Here is a 21,645-nt window from a genome sequence, read left to right on the forward strand (position 1 = left end):
CCTTGACTTTTTCCACATTTTGTTACGTTACAGCCCTATTCTAAAATTGATTCAATGTTTTTTTCCCCTCATCAATCTACATACAATACCCCATAATGACAACTGAAATAGGCCATTTACATAAGTATTCAGACCCTTTACTCAGTACTTTGTTGAAGCACCTTTGGTAGCTATTACAGCCTTGAGTCTTCTTGGGGATGACGCTACAAGCTTGGCACACCTGTATTTGGGGAGGTTCTCCCATTCTTCTCTGCAGATCGTCTCAAGCTCTGTCAGGCTGGATGGGGAGCGTAGCTGCACAGCTATTTTCAGGTCTCTCCAGAGATGTTTGATCGGGTTCAAGTCCGGGATCTGGCTGGGCCATTCAAGGACATTCAGAGACTTGTCCCAAAGCCACTCCTGCGTTGTCTTGGCTGTGTGCTTAGGGTCATTATCCTGTTGGAAGGTGAACCTTGCCCTAGTCTGAGGTCCTGAGCGCTCTGGAGCAGGTTTTCATCAAAGATCTCTCTGTCCTTTGCTCCGTTCATCTTTACCTCGATCCTGGCTAGTCCCTGCCACTGAAAAACATCCCCACAGCATGATGCTGCCACCAACATGCTTCACCGTAGGGATGGTGCCAGGTTTTCTCCAGATGTGACGCTTGGCATTCAGGCCAAATAGTTCAATCTTGGTTTCATCAGACCAGAGAATCTTGTTTCTCATGGTCTGAGAGTCCTTTAGGTGCCTTTTGGCAAACTCCAAGCGAGCTGTCATGTACCTTTTACTGAGGAGTGGCTTCCGTCTGGCCACTCTACCATAAAGGCCTGGTTGGGGGACTGCTGCAGAGATGGTTGTCCTTCTGGAAGGTTCTCCCATCTCCACAGAGGAACTCTGGAGCTCTGTCAGAGTGACCATCGGGTTTTTGGTCACCTCCCTGACCAAGGCCCTTTTCCCACGATTGCTCAGTTTGGCCGGGCGGCCAGATCTAGGAAGACTCTTGGTGGTTCCAAACTTCTTCCATTTAAGAATGATGGAGGCCATTGTGTTCTTGGGGACCTTCAATGCTGCAGAATTTTTTTGTTACCCTTCCCCAGATCTGTGCCTCGACAAAATCCTGTCTCTGAGCTCTACGGACAATTCCTTCGACCTCATGGCTTGGTTTTTGCTCTAACATTCACTTTCAACTGAGGGACATTATATAGACAGGTGTGTGCCTTTCCAAATCATGTCCAATCAATTGAATTTACCACAGGTGGACGCCAATCAAGTTGTAGAAACATCTCAAGGATGATCAATGGAAACAGGATGCACTTGAGCTCAATTTCAAGTCTCATTGCAAAGGGTCTGAATGCTTATGTAAATAAGGTCTTTCTGTTTTTGTGCAAACATTTCTAAAAACCTGTTTTCACTTTGTCATCATGGGGTATTTTGTGTAGATTGATGAGGGGAAAAAATATTTTTATCAATTTTAGAATAAGGCTGTAACGTAACAAAATGTGGAAAAAGGGAAGGGGTCTGAATACTTTCCCAATGCACTGTATGTGATCGCACGCATCAAAGGGTTAAAAGCATGGGAACCTGTTATTAACGTTATTTTACATTCCAGGCATTTTTTTCCAGTCCCACAAAAATCGCAACAAAGCGCATATGCAAAACCCTCATTCTGTCACTCAGTAACGTATTCCAGTGTCTGCCTGCCAGCTGGAAATCTTTGCCAGTGCGTGCGTGTGTAGGCCAACTGCCCCTCCCCCTCCGAAACATAGGTTACTGTAGCCTACTGACGACGTTACAAGCGTGATTCAGATTTTTTATTAGAGATGAATGGATTCACTTTTTCAATGCTAGTTAAGGATCATATAGTTATCAAGTTTCACATTGGATTTATTAACAACGAAAATTAAATCTAGTGCAGCTCTGCACACACAAGCTTGTTAGCTAGCTAGCTAATGTTAGCTCTGGTCCAACGTTAAGCCAACTCTCGGAAATTCAAAGACATTCAAAGTTCTTCCATAGAAGCCACTCTTCCGTAGGTATAAATCTGTGGGCCTAATTCAGATAATGCATGTCATAACAAAGCCAAGCCTCCTCCTCCACCCTCTCTCCCCACCTGCAAAATTCCAGTCACATCTCGTGCTCTACACTTGTCTGTCCATAGTGGCAGCACAGTGCACAATGTGTGTTTGTCTTTCATCATGATTAAACCATGCCGTTATGGCAAAAATAATTTGCTCTTAACGATTTTCCTATAAAGATTAAATAGCTTACCTGCTCCATCCGTACTGATTGGTGAAGTAATTTAACATCGAGCTAAATGTAAAACAAAAAAACGGTACTTTTTGTGGGGTTCGAACCGTTTCAGAACTTTAATTTGCTGGTCGGAAGAGTGGAAGGGAACAGAAAACATAATGGTTCTGTTTAGAACAAAACGATTGGAAAATAATTTTGGTTCCAACCCCTGATTTCTATAGAACTATAGAACTCCTGAAACCATTCAAATATACTGCAATTTATTTAGTGAAACAATGGGACACATTGCAGTACACACCAGGAATAACCAACTCTATTTGTGTGCATATGCCATTGTCACAATACAGTAAAACATCATACTGCAGCACCACACAGAAATGTTGTGCCAGTTCCTTACCTCTCGGCTGGAGAAGATGAAGACCAGGGCAGCCCCAGCAGCAGTCAGGCCCCAGGTGAACAGAGTCCCCAGCAGGGCCTGGGTCACAGGACTGTAGCCTGGAAGCATGGTGCCAACCCTGGGGACAGAGAGATACACACAGTGGAGTGGAGCAACAGAGGGGTGAGGAGAGAAGAGCAGCACAGTATACTTTTAGGTTGTTTTTATGACACAGTTACAGTAGCTAGCTTATTTGCATAGAATGTAAGGTACATTGTAAGACAATTCCAGTAATATGAGTGCTCCAAATAACTCAGATCCATGTAGAACAAAGGGGTGTGTGCCAAATCCTGTTGGATAAGGAGCTTGACAGGATGGCACGTTTGCGAATTACTGCCCATCCCTACAAGCTTAATTATCTAGGTAAATGAACTTGCTTGGCAGGCAAGAAGGGAAAAATTAGTTATTGCCTTTCATTGAATTGTTCCATCTTTGTGTCCAAAATAGTTGTCTTACTGACATGCTGTCTCTGAAATCAATGTGCTTTGCTAGTTAGCTAACGTTAGCTAGCTAAGTTTCAGAAATGTTAATGAGGAATGTGATAAAATATTTAGTATGTGCATGCCCATGTAGCTATTTTATAATGTAGCAAGCTAGCTAGTATTGTCCAATGAGTTAGAATGCATGCTGTATACTGTAAGTTCGCTTTTAGACAACACCATGTCACTGTCTGTTTCGATGATGCTGAGACAACTTTGCTTTTGTTCGCTGGTTTTGTTGGAACGTAACACGTGCTTTACGGCATTACCAAGATACATGCGCTATCCGGGGCCAGAATAATATATTCTAATTTCGTTTTAAGTAATTGAAAAAGGTGAATAACTTACTGTCACTCCTGCACCAAAAGTCCAATGTATTTACTTCCTACTTCCCTGTACGCATGTCTGTGACAGGGTGAGCACCGCCCCTCGCAAAATGCCATTGGCTAGTCCAGGTTGGAGGCGTTTATTGAAATTTGATAGGACAATGAGTCTTCATTCACAAAGACACAGCGCGCCTACACTAACTTTTGAGATAGGTTTACTTGAATGTAGCTGTCTTTTATGAATTTAATGTTAAATTTTTTTTTTTTTCATCTTGCCACTTTCTGTGGACAATTCAAACTTCTAACTGAACATATACAACAAGGGTGTAATTGCTTCCCGCAATTCGGGGCATTCCTACATGTGGGTATCCGTCAGTGGAGGCTGGTGGGAGGAGCTATAGGAGGACAGGTTCATTGTAATGGCTGGAATGGAACACATGGAACGGAGTCAAACATGTGGTTTCTATATGTTTGATACCGTTCAATTTATTCCATTCCAGCCATTACAAAGAGCCCGTCCTCCTATAGCTTCTCCCACCAGCCTCCTCTGATATTCCTGCATATGCAGGAACCACTGAGGTAGAGTTTTCACTAGTTACCACAGCCACAAAGTCAAAATGGGCTATATTGCAAAAATTCATGAAAACCAAAATGTGTTTTTTGGTCTTGTAGAAATAGGCAAGGTTTATGACTTTGGCTGTGGTAACTAGTAACGACCCTGAGGCAGGAACTCCTCTTTAAACTTCTGTTGGTCCATTTCTAAAAGACCTCCCCAGAAGAAGTTGCCGCCACTATTTTAACGTAATTTCCTGTACTAAAGAGGAAATGTAAGTTTAGGTTCCACCTCTGAAGAGGTTTCCACTAGGCTATATCGTAAAAATTAATGGAAACAAAAATGAGCTTTTTGGTCTTAATTTAAGGTTTGGTTTAGGCATAATGATAGCAGTGTGGTTAAGGTGATGGTTAATGTTAGGGTTATTTTTGAAATCTGATTTTAAGAAGATAAATTGTAGAAATGGGCGGGGTTTATGACTTTGTGTCTGTAGTAACTAGTGATGACACTCCGTGCTTAGCTAGCATGCTAACCTTATCTACCTAGCTAGCTAGCTAACTTGCTAGCCTAATCTACAGTTGAAGTCGGAAGTTTACATACACCTTAGCCAAATACATTTAAACTCAGTTTTTCACAATTCCTGACATTTAATCGTAGTAAAAATTCCCTGTTTTAGGTCAGTTAGGCTCACCACTTTATTTCAAGAATGTGAAATGTCAGAATAATAGTAGAGAGAATGATTTCTTTCAGCTTTTATTTCTTTCATCACATTCCCAGTGGGTCAGAAGTTTACATGCACTCAATTAGTATTTGGCAGCATTGCCTTTAAATTGTTTAACTTGGGTCAAACATTTCAGGTAGCCTTCCACAAGATTCCCATAATAAGTTGGGTGAATTTTGGCCCATTCCTCCTGACAGAGCTGGTGTACCTGAGTCAGGTTTGTAGGCCTCCTTGCTCGCATATGCTTTTTCAGTTCTGCCCACATATTTTCTATAGGATTGAGGTCAGGGCTTTTAACTTTGGAAGTATGCTTGGGGTCATTGTCCATTTGGAAGACACATTTGCAACCAAGCTTTAACTGCCTGGCTGATGTCTTGAGATGTTGCTTCAATATATCCACATAATTTTCCTTCCTCATGATGCCATCTATTTTGTGAAGTGCACCAGTCCCTCCTGCAGCAAAGCACCCCCACAGCATGATGCTGCCACCCTCGTGATTCACAGTTGGGATGGTGTTCTTCGGCTTGCAAGCTGCGTGGTCCCATGGTGTTTATACTTGCGTACTATTGTTTGTACAGATTAACGTGGTACCTTCAGGCGTTTGGAAATTGCTCCCAAGGATGAACCAGACTTGTGGTGGTCTACAATTCTTTTTCTGAGGTCTTGGCTGATTTCTTTTGATTTTCCCATGATGTCAAGCAAAGAGGCACTGAGTTTGAAGGTAGGCCTTGAAAGGTACACCTCCAATTGACTCAAATTATGTCAATTAGCCTATCAGAAGCTTCTAAAGCCATGACATCATTTTCTGGAATTTTCCAAGCTGTTTAAAGGCACAGTCAATTTAGTGTATGTAAACTTCCAACTTCAACTGTATCTACCTATCGGGTGTTGCTGGGTTGCTAGCTAGCTAGGTCTCTGGTACACAGAAGGCAGGAGGCAGTGGCGACACCGGCAGCTAGCTAACTAGGACACCAGAGGGCAGTGTCCTTTGCCCCCGCCTGTCGGACACTGCTTTCCCGCAGTTTCTATTATACACTGCTCAAAAAAATTAAGGGAACACTTAAACAACACAATGTAACTCCAAGTCAATCACACTTCTGTGAAATCAAACTGTCCACTTAGGAAGCAACACTGATTGACAATACATTTCACATGCTGTTGTGCAAATGGAATAGACAACAGGTGGAAATTATAGGCAATTAGCAAGACACCCCCAATAAAGAAATGGTCCTGCAGGTGGTGACCACAGACCACTTCTCAGTTCCTATGCTTCCTGGCTGATGTTTTGGTCACTTTTGAATGCTGGCGGTGCTTTCACTCTAGTGGTAGCATGAGACGGAGTCTACAACCCACACAAGTGGCTCAGGTAGTGCAGCTCATCCAGGATGGCACATCAATGCGAGCTGTGGCAAGAAGGTTTGCTGTGTCTGTCAGCGTAGTGTCCAGAGCATGGAGGCGCTACCAGGAGACAGGCCAGTACATCAGGAGACGTGGAGGAGGCCGTAGGAGGGCAACAACCCAGCAGCAGGACTGCTACCTCCGCCTTTGTGCAAGGAGGAGCAGGAGGAGCACTGCCAGAGCCCTGCAAAATGACCTCCAGCAGGCCACAAATGTGCATGTGTCTGCTCAAACGGTCAGAAACAGACTCCATGAGGGTGGTATGAGGGCCCGACGTCCACAGGTGGGGGTTGTGCTTACAGCCCAACACCGTGCAGGACGTTTGGCATTTGCCAGAGAACACCAAGATTGACAAATTCGCAACTGGCGCCCTGTGCTCTTCACAGATGAAAGCAGGTTCACACTGAGCACGTGACAGATGTGACAGAGTCTGGAGACGCCGTGGAGAACGTTCTGCTGCCTGCAACATCCTCCATCATGACCGGTTTGGTGGTGGGTCAGTCATGGTGTGGGGTGGCATTTCTTTGGGGGGCCGCACAGCCCTCCATGTACTCGCCAGAGGTAGCCTGACTGCCATTAGGTACCGAGATGAGATCCTCAGACCCCTTGTGAGACCATATGCTGGTGTGGTTGGCCCTGGGTTCCTCCTAATGCAAGACAATGCTAGACCTCATGTGGCTGGAGTGTGTCAGCAGTTCCTGCAAGAGGAAGGCATTGATGCTATGGACTGGCCCGCCCGTTCCCCAGACCTGAATCCAATTGAGCACATCTGGGACATCATGTCTCGCTCCATCCACCAACGCCACGTTGCACCACAGACTGTCCAGGAGTTGGCGGATGCTTTAGTCTAGGTCTGGGAATAGATCCCTCAGGAGACCATCCGCCACCTCATCAGGAGCATGCCCAGGCGTTGTAGGGAGGTCATACAGGCACGTGGAGGCCACACACACTACTGAGCCTCATTTTGACTTGTTTTAAGGACATTACATCAAAGTTGGATCAGCCTGTAGTGTGGTTTTCCACTTTAATTTTGAGGGTGACTCCAAATCCAGACCTCCATGGGTTGATACATTTGATTTCCATTGATAATTTTTGTGTGATTTTGTTGTCAGCACATTCAACTATGTAAAAAAAAAAAGTATTTAATAAGATTATTTCATTCATTCAGATCTAGGATGTGTTATTTTAGTGTCCCCTTTATTTTTATGAGCAGTGTATACAGTAAATATAAAGGATCCATAACTCTGCAACTCTTTAGGCTAGAAACAAGCTGTAAAATGCACAAGAAAGACATGGCTCTAGTGTACATGGGGATATTTTTGTTTAGTCTCTACAGCTGAGTTATATGACCTTCAAAAGTGAATGACTTAAAACTGTTTTCTTTTACTTTGCTTTAAATGAGAATTGAGTCATATTTTACAATTTAAGACTGTCACAATCAATTGAACAATTCACCTTCTGAAAACTGCAGAAAATTCCTTTTGACTGTACATGGTAAATTCTACACATACTTTAATAGTTGGTTCAAAATTGATTTGAGCTATTAGAGGGCAACAAGGCCAGAAGACCAGTGTTTAAACCAATGACGTGTATAAACCCTGGATGACTGACATGGTCGCTGTATTGAAGCCAACGCGCAGCCATCTTGGTAGTCCTCCTCCATTGTAAAAAAAGATATTGGAAGCTATAGAAATGCATTTATTAATGTCTACATTCATTTTGACACGTTTATTCTATTACAGACACCTTAATACATACTTTTAAACATAACAATTAAAAAATTGAAAAATGTATGAAAACATTTTCCTTAAAGTATTCTTCTTTTAGATGACTAATGTTACTGTCCCAACTACAACGACGAAAAATACTTAAATACCTGTAATTTTGTAATTGAAACATTTACTTCAAATACTGTAGAATTCCATTCATTCCTATGGAGCACTGTTCCTACTGGGGAGTGCCAATATGGCCGACTGGTGGCTTCATAGTTCTCAATGGCCAATACATAGTGTCAGCAATCCAAGGTTTATATACATCATTGGTTTAAACCAGTAACACTTGCATTTATGCAAGCACATCACCTGTGACATTAAGGCCCAGGCCTTTTGGCAAAATTAAAGGTTACAATAGCACTGCCAAATGACAGACTTTTGATTACAAAAAAAACCCTACTTACAGAAAACCACCTTCCGGTGTAAAAAAACAAACATTTAAGTTAGAGGTATGCATTGTGCTGAAGCCGAAAAAGAAAGAAAATTCCCAGAAGCACCACAATGACTACTCCACCCATGGTCTACCAAGGTTTTCCAGCACACAGCTTTGACCTACTGTAGTAGCTACTTTATGTTAGTCTATTACTTCAAACAATGTTTATGCAGGGTGCTTAGGATTCAAACCTTCTGAAACAGCCTAATTCATACTTTTCAGAGGAATAATGGACATTACAGTGTCCTGCTATTAAAATGATATATATATATATATATATATATATATATATATATATATATATATATATATATATATATTAGGGCTGTCAAAAATAGCGCGTTAACGACGTTAATTAGTTGTTTGCTGTTAATTACGTCAATTTTTTTAACGCATTTCACGCATGCGCAGTGTGACAAATTATTCAGGTCAGGAAAGTGGTTGGGAGCTAGAGGCGAGATGGAGCAAGGTGAGCAAAGTGGGCCTATTGACGGATTCAAATATAAAAAGAATGATGATGGTACAGTTAACAAGTACAAGGTTATTTGCAAGATTTGTAAGAAGGAGTTTCAATTTCACCGGAGCTGTTCAAGCTTGAAGTACCATGTCAACGCCAAACATGCGTTTGCTGGGCCGTCAGATTCTGTCATCGCAGCCCTGGACAATCAGGAGCACAAACTCGTTTTGCCGACCGCAGCAGAGTGGGATAAACTGCAGAGGCTGGAGACACTTCTAGAGCCATGCAGGTAAATCAGTCTGTAACTTATCAAATAACATCGCTTTGATTATTTTCTGGAATGAATTAAACCAAGTCAAATATCAATAACATGTATCTATGTAAAAAATAATGATGATGATAATAATAATAATAATAATAATAATAATATGTTGATAACCACTGTTCTAATAATACACTGTCTCTGTGTGCATGTGTGTGTTTGTGTGCGTAGGTATGTAACTGAGCTCCTGGGTGGAGAGGCCTATGTCTCCTGTTCTGTGGTACTACCTTCTCTCTGCCACTTGCGTCTCAAGATGGAAGCCTGTGATGAGGACCCTGCATATGTGGTGAGATTCAAGACCAAGTTCAAGGAGGACCTAGCATCCCGTCAAGAACAGCTCAACAATGCATGGCTCCAGATTGCTACAGTTTTGGATCCTCGTTTCAAAGACTTGGAAATGCCTGCCCAAGACAGACAGGGAAGAGGTGTGGACCACACTTGAAGGGATGCTGCAACAAGAATCACCCAGAAGGTCTTCACAGACACATGATGATGGGCCACCCAGGAAGAAAATCAGCCTTCTGCAAATGGGCTCAGATTCAGAATCAGAAGATGAAGAGGTCCAACCTGCCATACAGAGGTACAGAGCAGAGCCCACCATTAAATTGGAGGACTGCCCCTTGAGGTGGTGGGCATCTCATTCAGGAGCCCATGAGAAGCTGGCCTCACTAGCTCACAAATATCTAGCCACTCCTGCAACCACTGTTCCCTGTGAACGACTTTTCTCAGTTGCAGGTCACATTGTGAACAAGAAAAGGTCAGCTTTACTTTCAGAAAATGTGAACAAGTTAGTTTGCCTCAGCAACTGGCTGAAAGATGATGAAGCTCAGTAGATTTGAAAGGTGATGTTCAAACAAAAAGACCAGTTTCAGTGCAACATGTTATAGTAGTTAGCAACTGGATTTTTGAGCAACTGGATTAAAGAATGGAGGAAAAGGTAAAAGATTGTTCTTTGGTTTGATTTAAAAGTTTTATTGAAAATGTTTTTTTCCACAGATGACTCAAATTGTGCAAAAATGTGGTAGGTCACTGTTATGATTTGACTACATTTATTGCTTTCTGTTCAATTGAATACTGTAAATTGTACATCCTGGTTAAGAGGAATGCCAAAGAGGAAGTGATGGAACATTACAAAGACAAATATTATGGTGTGTAGTATGTTTCAGCTTGATTTAAAACACCATTATTTGGCTGTGTTAATAAACAGACATAATATGAAAATTATGTATCTGTGTCCTGTTATTTATCTTTTGGTATGCATTTCAGAAAAAAAATGGTTAGGATTCAGGTGTAATTGCAAATAGTGATTAATCATGATTAATCCACTGAAAATTCTGATTAATTTGATTAATTTTTTTTATCATTTGACAGCCCTAATATATATATATATATATATATATATATACAGTGGGGAGAACAAGTATTTGATACACTGACGATTTTGCAGGTTTTCCTACTTACAAAGCATGTAGAGGTCTTTAATTTTTATCATAGGTACACTTCAACTGTGAGAGATGGAATCTAAAACAAAAATCCAGAAAATCACATTGTATGATTTTTAAGTAATTAATTTGCATTTTATTGCATGACATAAGTATTTGATACATCAGAAAAGCAGAACTTAATTTTTGGTACAGAAACCTTTGTTTGCAATTACAGAGATCATACGTTTCCTGTAGGTCTTGACCAGGTTTGCACACACTGCAGCAGGGATTTTGGCCCACTCCTCCATACAGACCTTCTCCAGATCCTTCAGGTTTCGGGGGCTGTCGCTGGGCAATACAGACTTTCAGCTCCCTCCAAAGATTTTCTATTGGGTTCAGGTCTGGAGACTGGCTAGGCCACTCCAGGACCTTGAGATGCTTCTTATGGAGCCACTCCTTAGTTGCCCTGGCTGTGTGTTTCGGGTCGTTGTCATGCTGGAAGACCCAGCCACGACCCATCTTCAATGCTCTTACTGAGGGAAGGAGGTTGTTGGCCAAGATCTCGCGATACCTGGCCCCATCCATCCTCCCCTCAATACGGTGCAGTCGTCCTGTCCCCTTTGCAGAAAAGCATCCCCAAAGAATGATGTTTCCACCTCCATGCTTCACGGTTGGGATGGTGTTCTTGGGGTTGTACTCATCCTTCTTCTTCCTCCAAACACGGCGAGTGGAGTTTATACCAAAAAGCTCTATTTTTGTCTCATCAGACCACATTACCTTCTCCCATTCCTCCTCTGGATCATCCAGATGGTCATTAGCAAACTTCAGACGGGCCTGGACATGCGCTGGCTTGAGCAGGGGGACCTTGCGTGCGCTGCAGGATTATAATCCATGACGGCGTAGTGTGTTACTAATGGTTTTCTTTGAGACTGTGGTCCCAGCTCTCTTCAGGTCATTGACCAGGTTCTGCCGTGTAGTTCTGGGCTGATCCCTCACCTTCCTCATGATCATTGATGCCCCACGGGGTGAGATCTTGCATGGAGCCCCAGACCGAGGGTGATTGACCGTCATCTTGAACATCTTACATTTTCTAATAATTGCACCAACAGTTGTTGCCTTCTCACCAAGCTGCTTGCCTATTGTCCTGTAGCCCATCCCAGCCTTGTGCAGGTCTACAATTTTATCCCTGATGTCCTTACACAGCTCCCTGGTCTTGGCCATTGTGGAGAGGTTGGTGTCTGTTTGATTGAGTGTGTGGACAGGTGTCTTTTATACAGGTAACAAGTTCAAACAGGTGCAGTTAATACAGGTAATGAGTGGAGAACAGGAGGGCTTCTTAAAGAAAAACTAACAGGTCTGTGAGAGCTGGAATTCTTACTGGTTGGTAGGTGATCAAATACTTATATCATGCAATAAAATGCAAATTAATTATTTAAAAATCATACAATGTGATTTTCTGGATTTTTGTTTTAGATTCCGTCTCTCTGTCACACCCTGGTTCTGGGACTCATTATGTTGAGCCAGGGTGTGTGCAGTCTATGTGGTTTTGTTCTATGTTGGGTGTCAAAGTGTTGTAATTATGTTGATTAGTCATGTGACTCCCAATCGGAGGTAACGAGTGTCAGCTGTCGGCTCGTTATCTCTGATTGGGAGCCATATTTATTCTGTATGTGTTCTTGTGGGCATGGTGGGTTATTGTTTCCTTGTTGCTGTTAGTGTATATCAGTATTTGGACTTCACTTTCGTCCTATTTGGTTTGTTGTTTTTTGATCGTGGTTTCTTTAATTTAATAAAGTCTACGATGTTCGCTCAACACGCTGCGCTTTGGTCTCCTCCTTTCGACGATCGTGACAGAATAACCCACCAAAAGAGGACCAAGCAGCGCGTCCAGGAGCAAGGGGTCTGGACACAGGAGTTATGGATGCCTCCTAAGGACTTTTGGACATGGGAGGAGATTCCGGGCTGGAAAGGGTCCTTGGGCACAACCGGAGGAACATCATCGCCCCTCGTGAAGAGCTGGAGGCAGCTGCAGCCGAGAGGAGGTGGTCTGAGGAGGAATATCACCGCCCTCGTGAAGAGCTGGAGGCAGCTGCAGCCGAGAGGAGGTGGTGTGAAGAGGAAGCGCGGAGTCGAGGCTGGAAGCCCGTGGTTACTCCCCAAAACATTTTTGGGGGGCACATGGCTTGGGCGCCTGGGCAGCAGGAGGCTGCCACAGGGAGAAAAGGAGAGAAGGCTATCGGATTACGGGAGCCATTGGCGAGTAGAGGAGGGAAGTTGTTGTGGCACGGCATGAGAGACTGAAGTGTGTTCCCAGTCTGGTCCGGTCCGTTCTTGATCCCCAGTTAAGGCCAGTGGTGGGTGTTCCCGGTACGGTCCGGCCTGTTCCTACTCCACGCACCAGGTCCACGATGTGCGTCGCCAGCCGGCCTGAACTGGCCGTCTGCCCAACGCCGTCTGAACTGCCCGTCTGCCCAACGCCCGTCTGAACTACCCGTCTGCCCAACGCCGTCTGAACTGCCCGTCTGCCCAACGCCCGTCTGAACTGGCCGTCTGCCCAACGCCCGTCTGAACTGCCCGTCTGCCCAACGCCGTCTGAACTGCCCGTCTGCCCAACGCCGTCTGAACTGCCCGTCTGCCCAACGGCGCCTGAACTGCCCGGCTGCCCAACGCCGTCTGAACTGCCCGTCTGCCCAACGCCCGTCTGAACTGCCCGTCTGCCCAACGCCGTCTGAACTGTCCGTCTGCCCAACGCCGTCTGAACTGCCCGTCTGTACTGAGCCTGCAAAGCCGCCCGTCTGCCATGAGCCTTCAGAGCCGTCCGCCAGACCGGAGCCGCTTCGAGACTCTCCGCCAGACAGGATCAGCCAGAGCCTTCCGCCAGACAGGATCAGCCAGAGCCTTCCGCCAGACAGGATCAGCCAGAGCCTTCCGCCAGACAGGAGCAGCCAGAGCCCTTCCGTCAGACCGGATCAGCCAGAGCCTTCCGCCAGACAGGATCAGCCAGAGCCTTCCGCCAGACAGGATCAGCCAGAGCCTTCCGCCAGACAGGAGCAGCCAGAGCCTTCCGTCAGACCGGATCAGCCAGAGCCTTCCGCCAGACAGGATCAGCCAGAGCCTTACGCCAGACAGGATCAGCCAGAGCCTTCCGCCAGACAGGAGCAGCCAGAGCCTTCCGTCAGACCGGATCAGCCAGAGCCTTCCGCCAGACAGGATCAGCCAGAGCCTTCCGCCAGCCATGAGCAGCCAGATCCGTCAGCCAGCCATGAGCAGCCAGATCCGTCAGCCAGCTATGAGCAGCGCAGATCCGTCAGCCGGCCATGAGCAGCCAGATCCGTCAGCCAGCCATGAAGCAGCCAGATCCGTCAGCCAGCCGCGAGCAGCCAGATCCGTCAGCCAGCCATGAGCAGCCAGACCCGTCAGCCAGCCATGAGCAGCCAGATCCGTCAGCCAGCCATGAGCAGCCAGATCCGTCAGCCAGCCATGAGCAGCCAGATCCGTCAGCCCGCCAGGATCCGCCAGATCCGTCCAGCCAGCCAGGATCCGCCATCTAGTCAGGTACTGCCCCTGAGTCCGGTGCTGCCCCTTAGCCCGGTACTGCCCCTTAGTCCTGTACTGCCCTTTAGTCCGGTACTGCCCGTAGTCCGGTGCTGCCCCTTAAACCAGTGGGGGGTCATTTGGAGGAACCTACGTAGCCGGGTAGTGACGATGGTGGGGTGGTGGTCTAGGCCGAGCCAGAACCGCCACCGAGGAGGCTATGCCCGCCCAGCCCTCCCCTGTTTGGGGTTTTGAGGCGTGTCGCAGTCCGCGCCTTTAGGGAGTACTGTCACACCCTGGTTCTGGGACTCATTATGTTGAGCCAGGGTGTGTGCAGTCTATGTGGTTTTGTTCTATGTTGGGTGTCAAAGTGTTGTAATTATGTTGATTAGTCATGTGACTCCCAATCGGAGGTAACGAGTGTCAGCTGTCGGCTCGTTATCTCTGATTGGGAGCCATATTTATTCTGTATGTGTTCTTGTGGGCATGGTGGGTTATTGTTTCCTTGTTGCTGTTAGTGTATATCAGTATTTGGACTTCACTTTCGTCCTATTTGGTTTGTTGTTTTTGATCGTGGGTTTCTTTAATTTAATAAAGTCTACGATGTTCGCTCAACACGCTGCGCTTTGGTCTCCTCCTTTCGACGATCGTGACACTCTCACAGTTGAAGTGTACCTATGATAAAAATTACAGACCTCTACATGCTTTGTAAGTAGGAAAACCTGCAAAATCGGCAGTGTATCAAATACTTGTTCTCCCCACTGTATATATATATTTTTTATTTTTTTATTTCACCTTTATTTAACCAGGTAAGCCAGTTGAGAACAAGTTCTCATTTAAAACTGCGACCTGGCCAAGATAAAGCAAAGCAGTGCGATAAAAACAACACAGAGTTACATATGGGGTAAAAAACATAAAGTCAAAAATACAACAGAAAAGATATATACAGTGTGTGCAAATGTAGCAAGTTATGGAGGTAAGGCAATAAATAGGCTATAGTGCAAAATAATTACAATAGTATTAACACTGGAATGCTAGATGTGCAAGAGATTATGTGCAAATAGAGATACTGGGGTGCAAAAGAGCAAAATAAAATAAATAACAATATAGGGATGAGGTAGTTGGGTGGGCTAATTTCAGATGGGCTGTGTACAGGTGCAGTGATCGGTAAGGTACTCTGACAACTGATGCTTAAAGTTAGTGAGGGAGATAAGAGTCTCCAGCTTCAGATATTTTTGCAATTCGTTCCAGTCATTGGCAGCAGAGAACTGGAAGGAATGGCGGCCAAAGGAGGTGTTGGCTTTGGGAATGACCAGTGAGATATACCTGCTGGAGCGCAGACTACGGGTGGGTGCTGCTATGGTGACCAATGAGCTAAGATAAGGCGGGGATTTGCCTAGCAGTGATTTATAGATGGCCTGGAGCCAGTGGGTTTGACGACGAACATGTAGTGAGGACCAGCCAACAAGAGCGTACAGGTCACAGTGGTGGGTAGCGTATGGGGCTTTGGAGACAAAACGGATGGCACTGTGATAGACTACATCCAATTTGCTGAGTAGAGTGTTGGAGGCTATTTTGTAAATGACATCGCCGAAGTCAAGGATCGGTAGGATAGTCAGTTTTACGAGGGCATGTTTGGCAGCATGAGTGAAGGAGGCTTTGTTGCGAAATAGGAAGCCGATTATAGATTTAACTTTGGATTGGAGATTCTTTATGTGAGTCTGGAAGGAGAGTTTACAGTCTAACCAGACACCTAGGTATTTGTAGTTGTCCACATACTCTAGGTCAGACCCGTCGAGAGTGGTGATTCTAGTCGGGTGGGCGGGTGCCAGCAGCGTTCGGTTGAAAAGCATGCATTTAGTTTTACTAGTGTTTAAGAGCAGTTGGAGGCTACTGAAGGAGTGTTGTATGGCATTGAAGCTCGTTTGGAGGTTTGTTAACACAGTGTCCAATGAAGGGCCAGATGTATACAAAATGGTGTCGTCTGCGTGAGGTGGATCTGAGAGTCACCAGCAGCAAGAGCGACATCATTGATATACACAGAGAAAAGTGTCGGCCCAAGAATTGAACCCTGTGGCACCCCCATAGAGACTGCCATAGGTCCAGACAACAGGCCCTCCGATTTGACACACTGAACTCTATCTGAGAAGTAGTTGGTGAACCAGGCGAGGCAGTCATTTGAGAAACCAAGGCTATTTAGTCTGCCAATAAGAATGCGGTGGTTGACAGAGTCGAAAGCCTTGGACAGGTCGATGAAGACGGCTGCACAGTACTGTCTATTATCAATCGCGGTTATAATATCGTTTAGGACCTTGAGCGTGGCTGAAGTGCACCCATGACCAGCTCGGGAACCGGATTGCATAGCGGAGAAGGTACGGTGGTATTCGAAATGGTCGGTGATCTGTTTGTTAACTTGGCTTTCAAATACTTTCGAAAGGCAGGGCAGGATGGATATAGGTCTGTAGCAGTTTGGATCTAGAGTGTCACCCCCTTTGAAGAGGGGGATGACCGAGGCAGCTTTCCAATCTCTGGGGATCTCAGACGTTATGAAAGAGAGGTTGAACAGACTAGTAATAGGGGTTGCGACAATTTCGGCGGCTAGTTTTAGAAAGAAAGGGTCCAGATTGTCTAGCCCAGCTGATTTGTAGGGGTCCAGATTTTGCAGCTCTTTCAAAACGTCAGCTGTCTGAATTTGTGTGAAGGAGAAGCGGGGGGGGCATGGGCAAGTTTCAGCGGAGGGTGCAGAGTTGGTGGCCAGGGTAGTGGTAGCCAGATGGAAAGCATGGCCAGCTGTAGCAAAATGCTTGTTGAAATTCTCGATTATTGTAGATTTATCGGTGGTGATAGTGTTTCCTAGCCTCAGTGCAGTGGGCAACTGGGAGGAAGTGCTCTTATTCTCCATGGACTTTACAGTGTCCCAAAACTTTTTGGAGTTAGTGCTACAGGATGCAAATTTCTGTTTGAAAAAGTTTGCCTTTGCTTTCCTGACTGCTTGTGTATATTGGTTCCTAACTTCCCTGAAAAGTTGCATATCGCGGGGGCTATTTGATGCTAATGCAGTACGCCACAGGATGTTTTTGTGCTGGTCAAGGGCAGTCAAGTCTGAGGAGAACCAGGGGCTATATCGGTTCTTAGTTCTGTATTTTTTGAATGGGGCATGTTTATTTAAGATTGAGAGGAAATTACTTTTAAGGAACAACCAGACATCCTCTACTGACGGAATGAGATCTATATCCATCCAGGATACCTGGGCCAGGTCAATTAGGAAGGCCTGCTCGCTAAAGTGTTTTAGGGAGCGTTTGACAGTGATGAGGGGTGGTCGTTTGACCGCGGACCCGTTACGGACGCAGGCAATAAGGCAGTGATCACTGAGATCCTGGTTGAAGACAGCTGAGGTGTATTTAGAGGGTATGTTAGTCAGGATGATATCTATGAGGGTACCCATGTTTATGGATTTAGGGTTGTACCTGGTAGGTTCGTTGATAATTTGCGTGAGGTTGAGGGCATCTAGTTTGGATTGTAGGATGGCCGGGGTATTAAGCATATCCCAATTTAGGTCACCAAGCAGTACGAACTCTGAGGATAAATGGGGGCAATCAATTCACATATGGTGTCCAGGGCACATCTGGGGGCTGAGGGGGGTCTGTAGCAAGCGGCAACAGTGAGAGACTTATTTCTGGAAAGGTGGATTTTTTAGAAGTAGAAGCTCAAACTGTTTGGGCACAGACCTGGATAGTATGATAGAGCTCTGCAGGCTATCTCTACAGTAGATTGCAACTCCACCCCCTTTGGCAGTTCTATCTAGACGGAAAATGTTATAGTTGGGGATGGAAATTTCAGAATTTTTGGTGGCCTTCCTGAGCCAGGATTCAGACACTGCTAGAACATCAGGGTTGGCGGAGTGTGCTAACGCAGTGAATAACTCAAACTTAGGAAGTAGACTTCTGATGTTTACGTGCAAGAAACCAAGACTTTTGCGATTACAGAAGTCAGCAAATGATAGCGCCTGGGGAGTAGGAGTGATACTGAGGGCTGCAGGGCCTGGGTTAGCCTCTACATCACCAGAGGAACAGAGGAGGACTAGAATAAGGATACGGCTAAAGGCTTTAAGAACTGGTCTTCTAGTGCGTTGGGTACATAGAATAAAGGGGGCAGATTTCCGGGTGTTGTAGAAAAGATTCAGGGCATTATGTACAGACAAGGATATGGAAGGATATGAGTAAAGTGGGGGTAAACCTAAGCGTTGGGTAACAATGAAAGAGATAGTATCACTAGAGGCACCAATTGAGTCGGTCTCTGCGTGTATAGGGGGTGGGACAAAGGAGCTATCTAAGGCAGGTTTAGCTGGGCTGGGGGATCTACAGTGAAATAGTACAATTAGAAATAACCGAAACAACAATAAGCTAACCATGTTTGGGCTGAGGCTAAACATAAACAGGATGTAGTACCATAAAAAGGAACAGTCCAGCAGACATCAGCTGTATAGCTGAGTTATCATAAGGTCCGGTGAACAGCAATAGGATAGTTCGGAGGCTGTTAAAGCACTAGCAGGTAAGAGGCCACGGCTAGCGTGTGCTAGTGGGCCGGGGCTAGCAGATGGAATCTTCGTGGTCGACGTCGTCTAACCACATCAGACGATTTCGTCGGCAGACCAGTCGTGTAGGATCGAAGGGGCTCCGTGTCAACACTAGGTGGTCCCGTCCGGTTGACAGAGAGGTAGATAGCCGGGAGATGGGCCTAGCTCAGGATGATTAGCCAGACCACAGCGTCCATTTAGTTGAAGCTAGCTGGTAGCGATGAATCCGGAGTTAAAGGTCCAGTGATTCAGTGATTCCGGCAGAAAAACTGATATGTTCTGGGTCGATAACGCGCTGTGCAGACTGGCCAAATATCCGGTGATTAATATCCAGTGATTAAATTAATCCCGCGGGAAAAAAATCCAATGTTCTGGGTGAAATACCGCTAACTGTGGCTAATAGCAAGTAGCTAGTTAGCTGGCTAGCTAGTTTCAACTGGAGATTCTAGATAAAAGGTAAGTCAATAATAGAATCCGTTCCACATTGAGTGAGGCGGGTTGCAGGAAAGTATATTTTGTAGAAGGATGAAAAGTCTGATAGGGAAATATGTACGAAAAATACAAAAAATACAATATATATATACACAGTACCAGTCAAAGGTTTGGACACACCTACTCATTCAAGGGTTTTTCTTTATTTTTAATATTTTCTACATTGTAAAATAACAGTGAAGACATCAAAACTATGAAATAACACATATGGAATCATGTAGGAGCCAAAAACAAATTGTGTTAAACAAATCAAAATATATTTTACATTTGAGATTATTCAAATAGCCACCCTTTGCCTTGATGACATCTTTGCACACTCTTAGAATTCTCTCAACCAGCTTCACCTGGAATGCGTCTCCAACAGTCTTGAAGGAGTTCCCACATATGCTGAGCACTTGTTGGCTGCTTTTCCTTCACTCTGCGGTCCGACTCATCCCAAACCATTTCAATTTGGTTGAGGTCAGGGGATTGTGGAGGCCAGGTCATCTGATGCAGCACTCCATCACTCTCCTTCTTGGTAAAATAGCCCTTACACAGCCTGGAGGTGTGTTGGGTCATTGTCCTGTTGAAAAACAAATGATAGTCCCACTAAGCCCAAACCAGATGGGATGGCATATCGCTGCAGAATGCTGTGGTAGCCATGCTGGTTAAGTGTGCCTTGTATTTTAAATCAATCACAGACCAGCTCTTATAAATAAGGGAATGAGTTGTTCTAGAGGTGCGAATAATGCATGGTTCAGGGTTTTTAAGCTAGTGAGTTTTCCTTATTTTTTTGAGAAATATCATAATCAAGGTGCCATTATCCAGCTAACCAACTTGAATTAGTTTGTATTCAGTTGGTTCCATTCAACAAGTAGCCCTGAATGGTCAGGCTGTGTGGGTCACACCGCCCTATATTTAGTTCTGTGGAATCTTCCGACGATACACAGGAAAGAGGTTGGAGGGAAGCGCAGTTTTCTAGTCTACCATCTAAAAGCATTAAAGGGATAGTTCACCCAAATTACAAAATGACACATTGGTTTCTTTACCCTGTAAGTAGGTTTGACACCAATCCATGCTTTGGTTTTATTTCCCTGGTACTGTCTAATATTGGTACCATGACTTGAGTGGAATTTGTGCCACAAATGCCACAAAGTCATGGTACCAATATTAGCATTTTTCGTGCATCATGTTAAATAATCTATAAGTGACTTTGTTGAGCTTCACAATCAATTTGAGATACTTTTGGATGATTTGGACATGATGCATGAAAAATAATAATATCGGTACTAGGATTTGGATTTGATTTGTGCCACAAATTCTAAAACGTTAGCGTTTGGAAACAGTGCCAGGGAAATAAAACCAAAGCATGGATTGCTGTTATACCATGTCCATAGACTGCTTACAGGGTAAAGAAACCTATGTGTAATTTGGTAATATAGGTGAACTATCCCTTTAAGTATTGTGTGTGTGCTGTCGAAATTGCTTCACAGCTCTGCTTGAGTGGTCCATGCTGTGTTTTGATAAAGTTGGGAGGCGATGTAAACGTAGTGGCACTCAGGAATGTTCTTTCCACACAGACCCGGTGGGAATATTTAGAATTTCTGTCTGGTTTTGATCTCATGAACCTGTTTACCAGTAAATCCTAATGGATCTTTAGAATTCCCCTGACCTCTGACCCCTAAAGCGATCGTCCATCATCGATATGACTTCACCAGGATAATTTTTTTTTTATGTCAGATAATAACACAAAATATATGTATATTGAAGTGTTTGTTTGTATATTGAAGTGTTTTATTGTCAATAAAACATATCTAAAACAGTTATATTGCAAACAATTTTTATATATACAGTACCAGTCAAACGTTTGGACACACCTACTCATTCCAGGGTTTTTCTTTATTTTGACTATTTTCTGCATTGTAGAATAATAGTGAAAACATCAAAACTATGAAACATCACATGTGGAATCATGTAGTAACCAAAAAAGTGTTAAATAAATCCACATTTATTTTATATTTCAGATTCTTCAAAGTAGCCACCCTTTGCCTTGATTACAGCTTTGCACATTCTTGGCATTCTCTCAACCAGCTTCATGAGGTAGTCACCTGGAATGCATTTCAATTAACAGGTGTGTGTGCCTTCTTGAAAGTTAATTTGTGGAATTTCTTTCCTTCTTAAAACCTTTGAGCCAATCAGTTGTGTTGTGACAAGGTAGGGGTGGTATACAGAAGATAGCCCTATTTGGTAAAAGACAAAGTCCATATTATGGTAAGAACAGCTCAAATAAGCAAAGAGAAACGACAGTCCATCATTACTTTAAGACATGAAGGTCAGTCAATCCGGAAAATGTAAAGAACTTTGAAAGTTTCTTCAAGTGCAGTCACAAAAACCATCAAGCGCTATGATGAAACTGGCTCTCTTGAAGACCGCCACAGGAAAGGAAGACCCAGAGTTACCTCTTCTGCAGAGGAGAAGTTCATCAGAGTTAACTGCACCTCAGAATTCAAGGCACAC

General features: G+C 44.4%; 1 protein-coding gene across 1 annotated transcript in view; it reads right to left on the reverse strand.

The window, feature by feature from the left end:
• LOC121547076 (zinc transporter ZIP11-like) overlaps positions 1-3,537 on the reverse strand; it is a 151,495-nt gene extending 147,958 nt beyond the window's left edge. The window contains exons 1-2 of the mRNA XM_041858178.2: positions 3,490-3,537; positions 2,624-2,741 (exon numbers count right to left, since the gene is read on the reverse strand). Of these exons, the coding sequence (XP_041714112.2) occupies positions 2,624-2,731 (108 nt within the window). The 5' untranslated portion in view covers positions 2,732-2,741; positions 3,490-3,537. The remainder of the gene's footprint in view (positions 1-2,623; positions 2,742-3,489) is intronic.
• Between the last annotated feature and the right edge of the window lie 18,108 nt (positions 3,538-21,645).

Source organism: Coregonus clupeaformis, chromosome 31 (assembly GCF_020615455.1).
Source record: "Coregonus clupeaformis isolate EN_2021a chromosome 31, ASM2061545v1, whole genome shotgun sequence".
NCBI classification, from domain to species: Eukaryota; Metazoa; Chordata; class Actinopteri; order Salmoniformes; family Salmonidae; genus Coregonus; species Coregonus clupeaformis.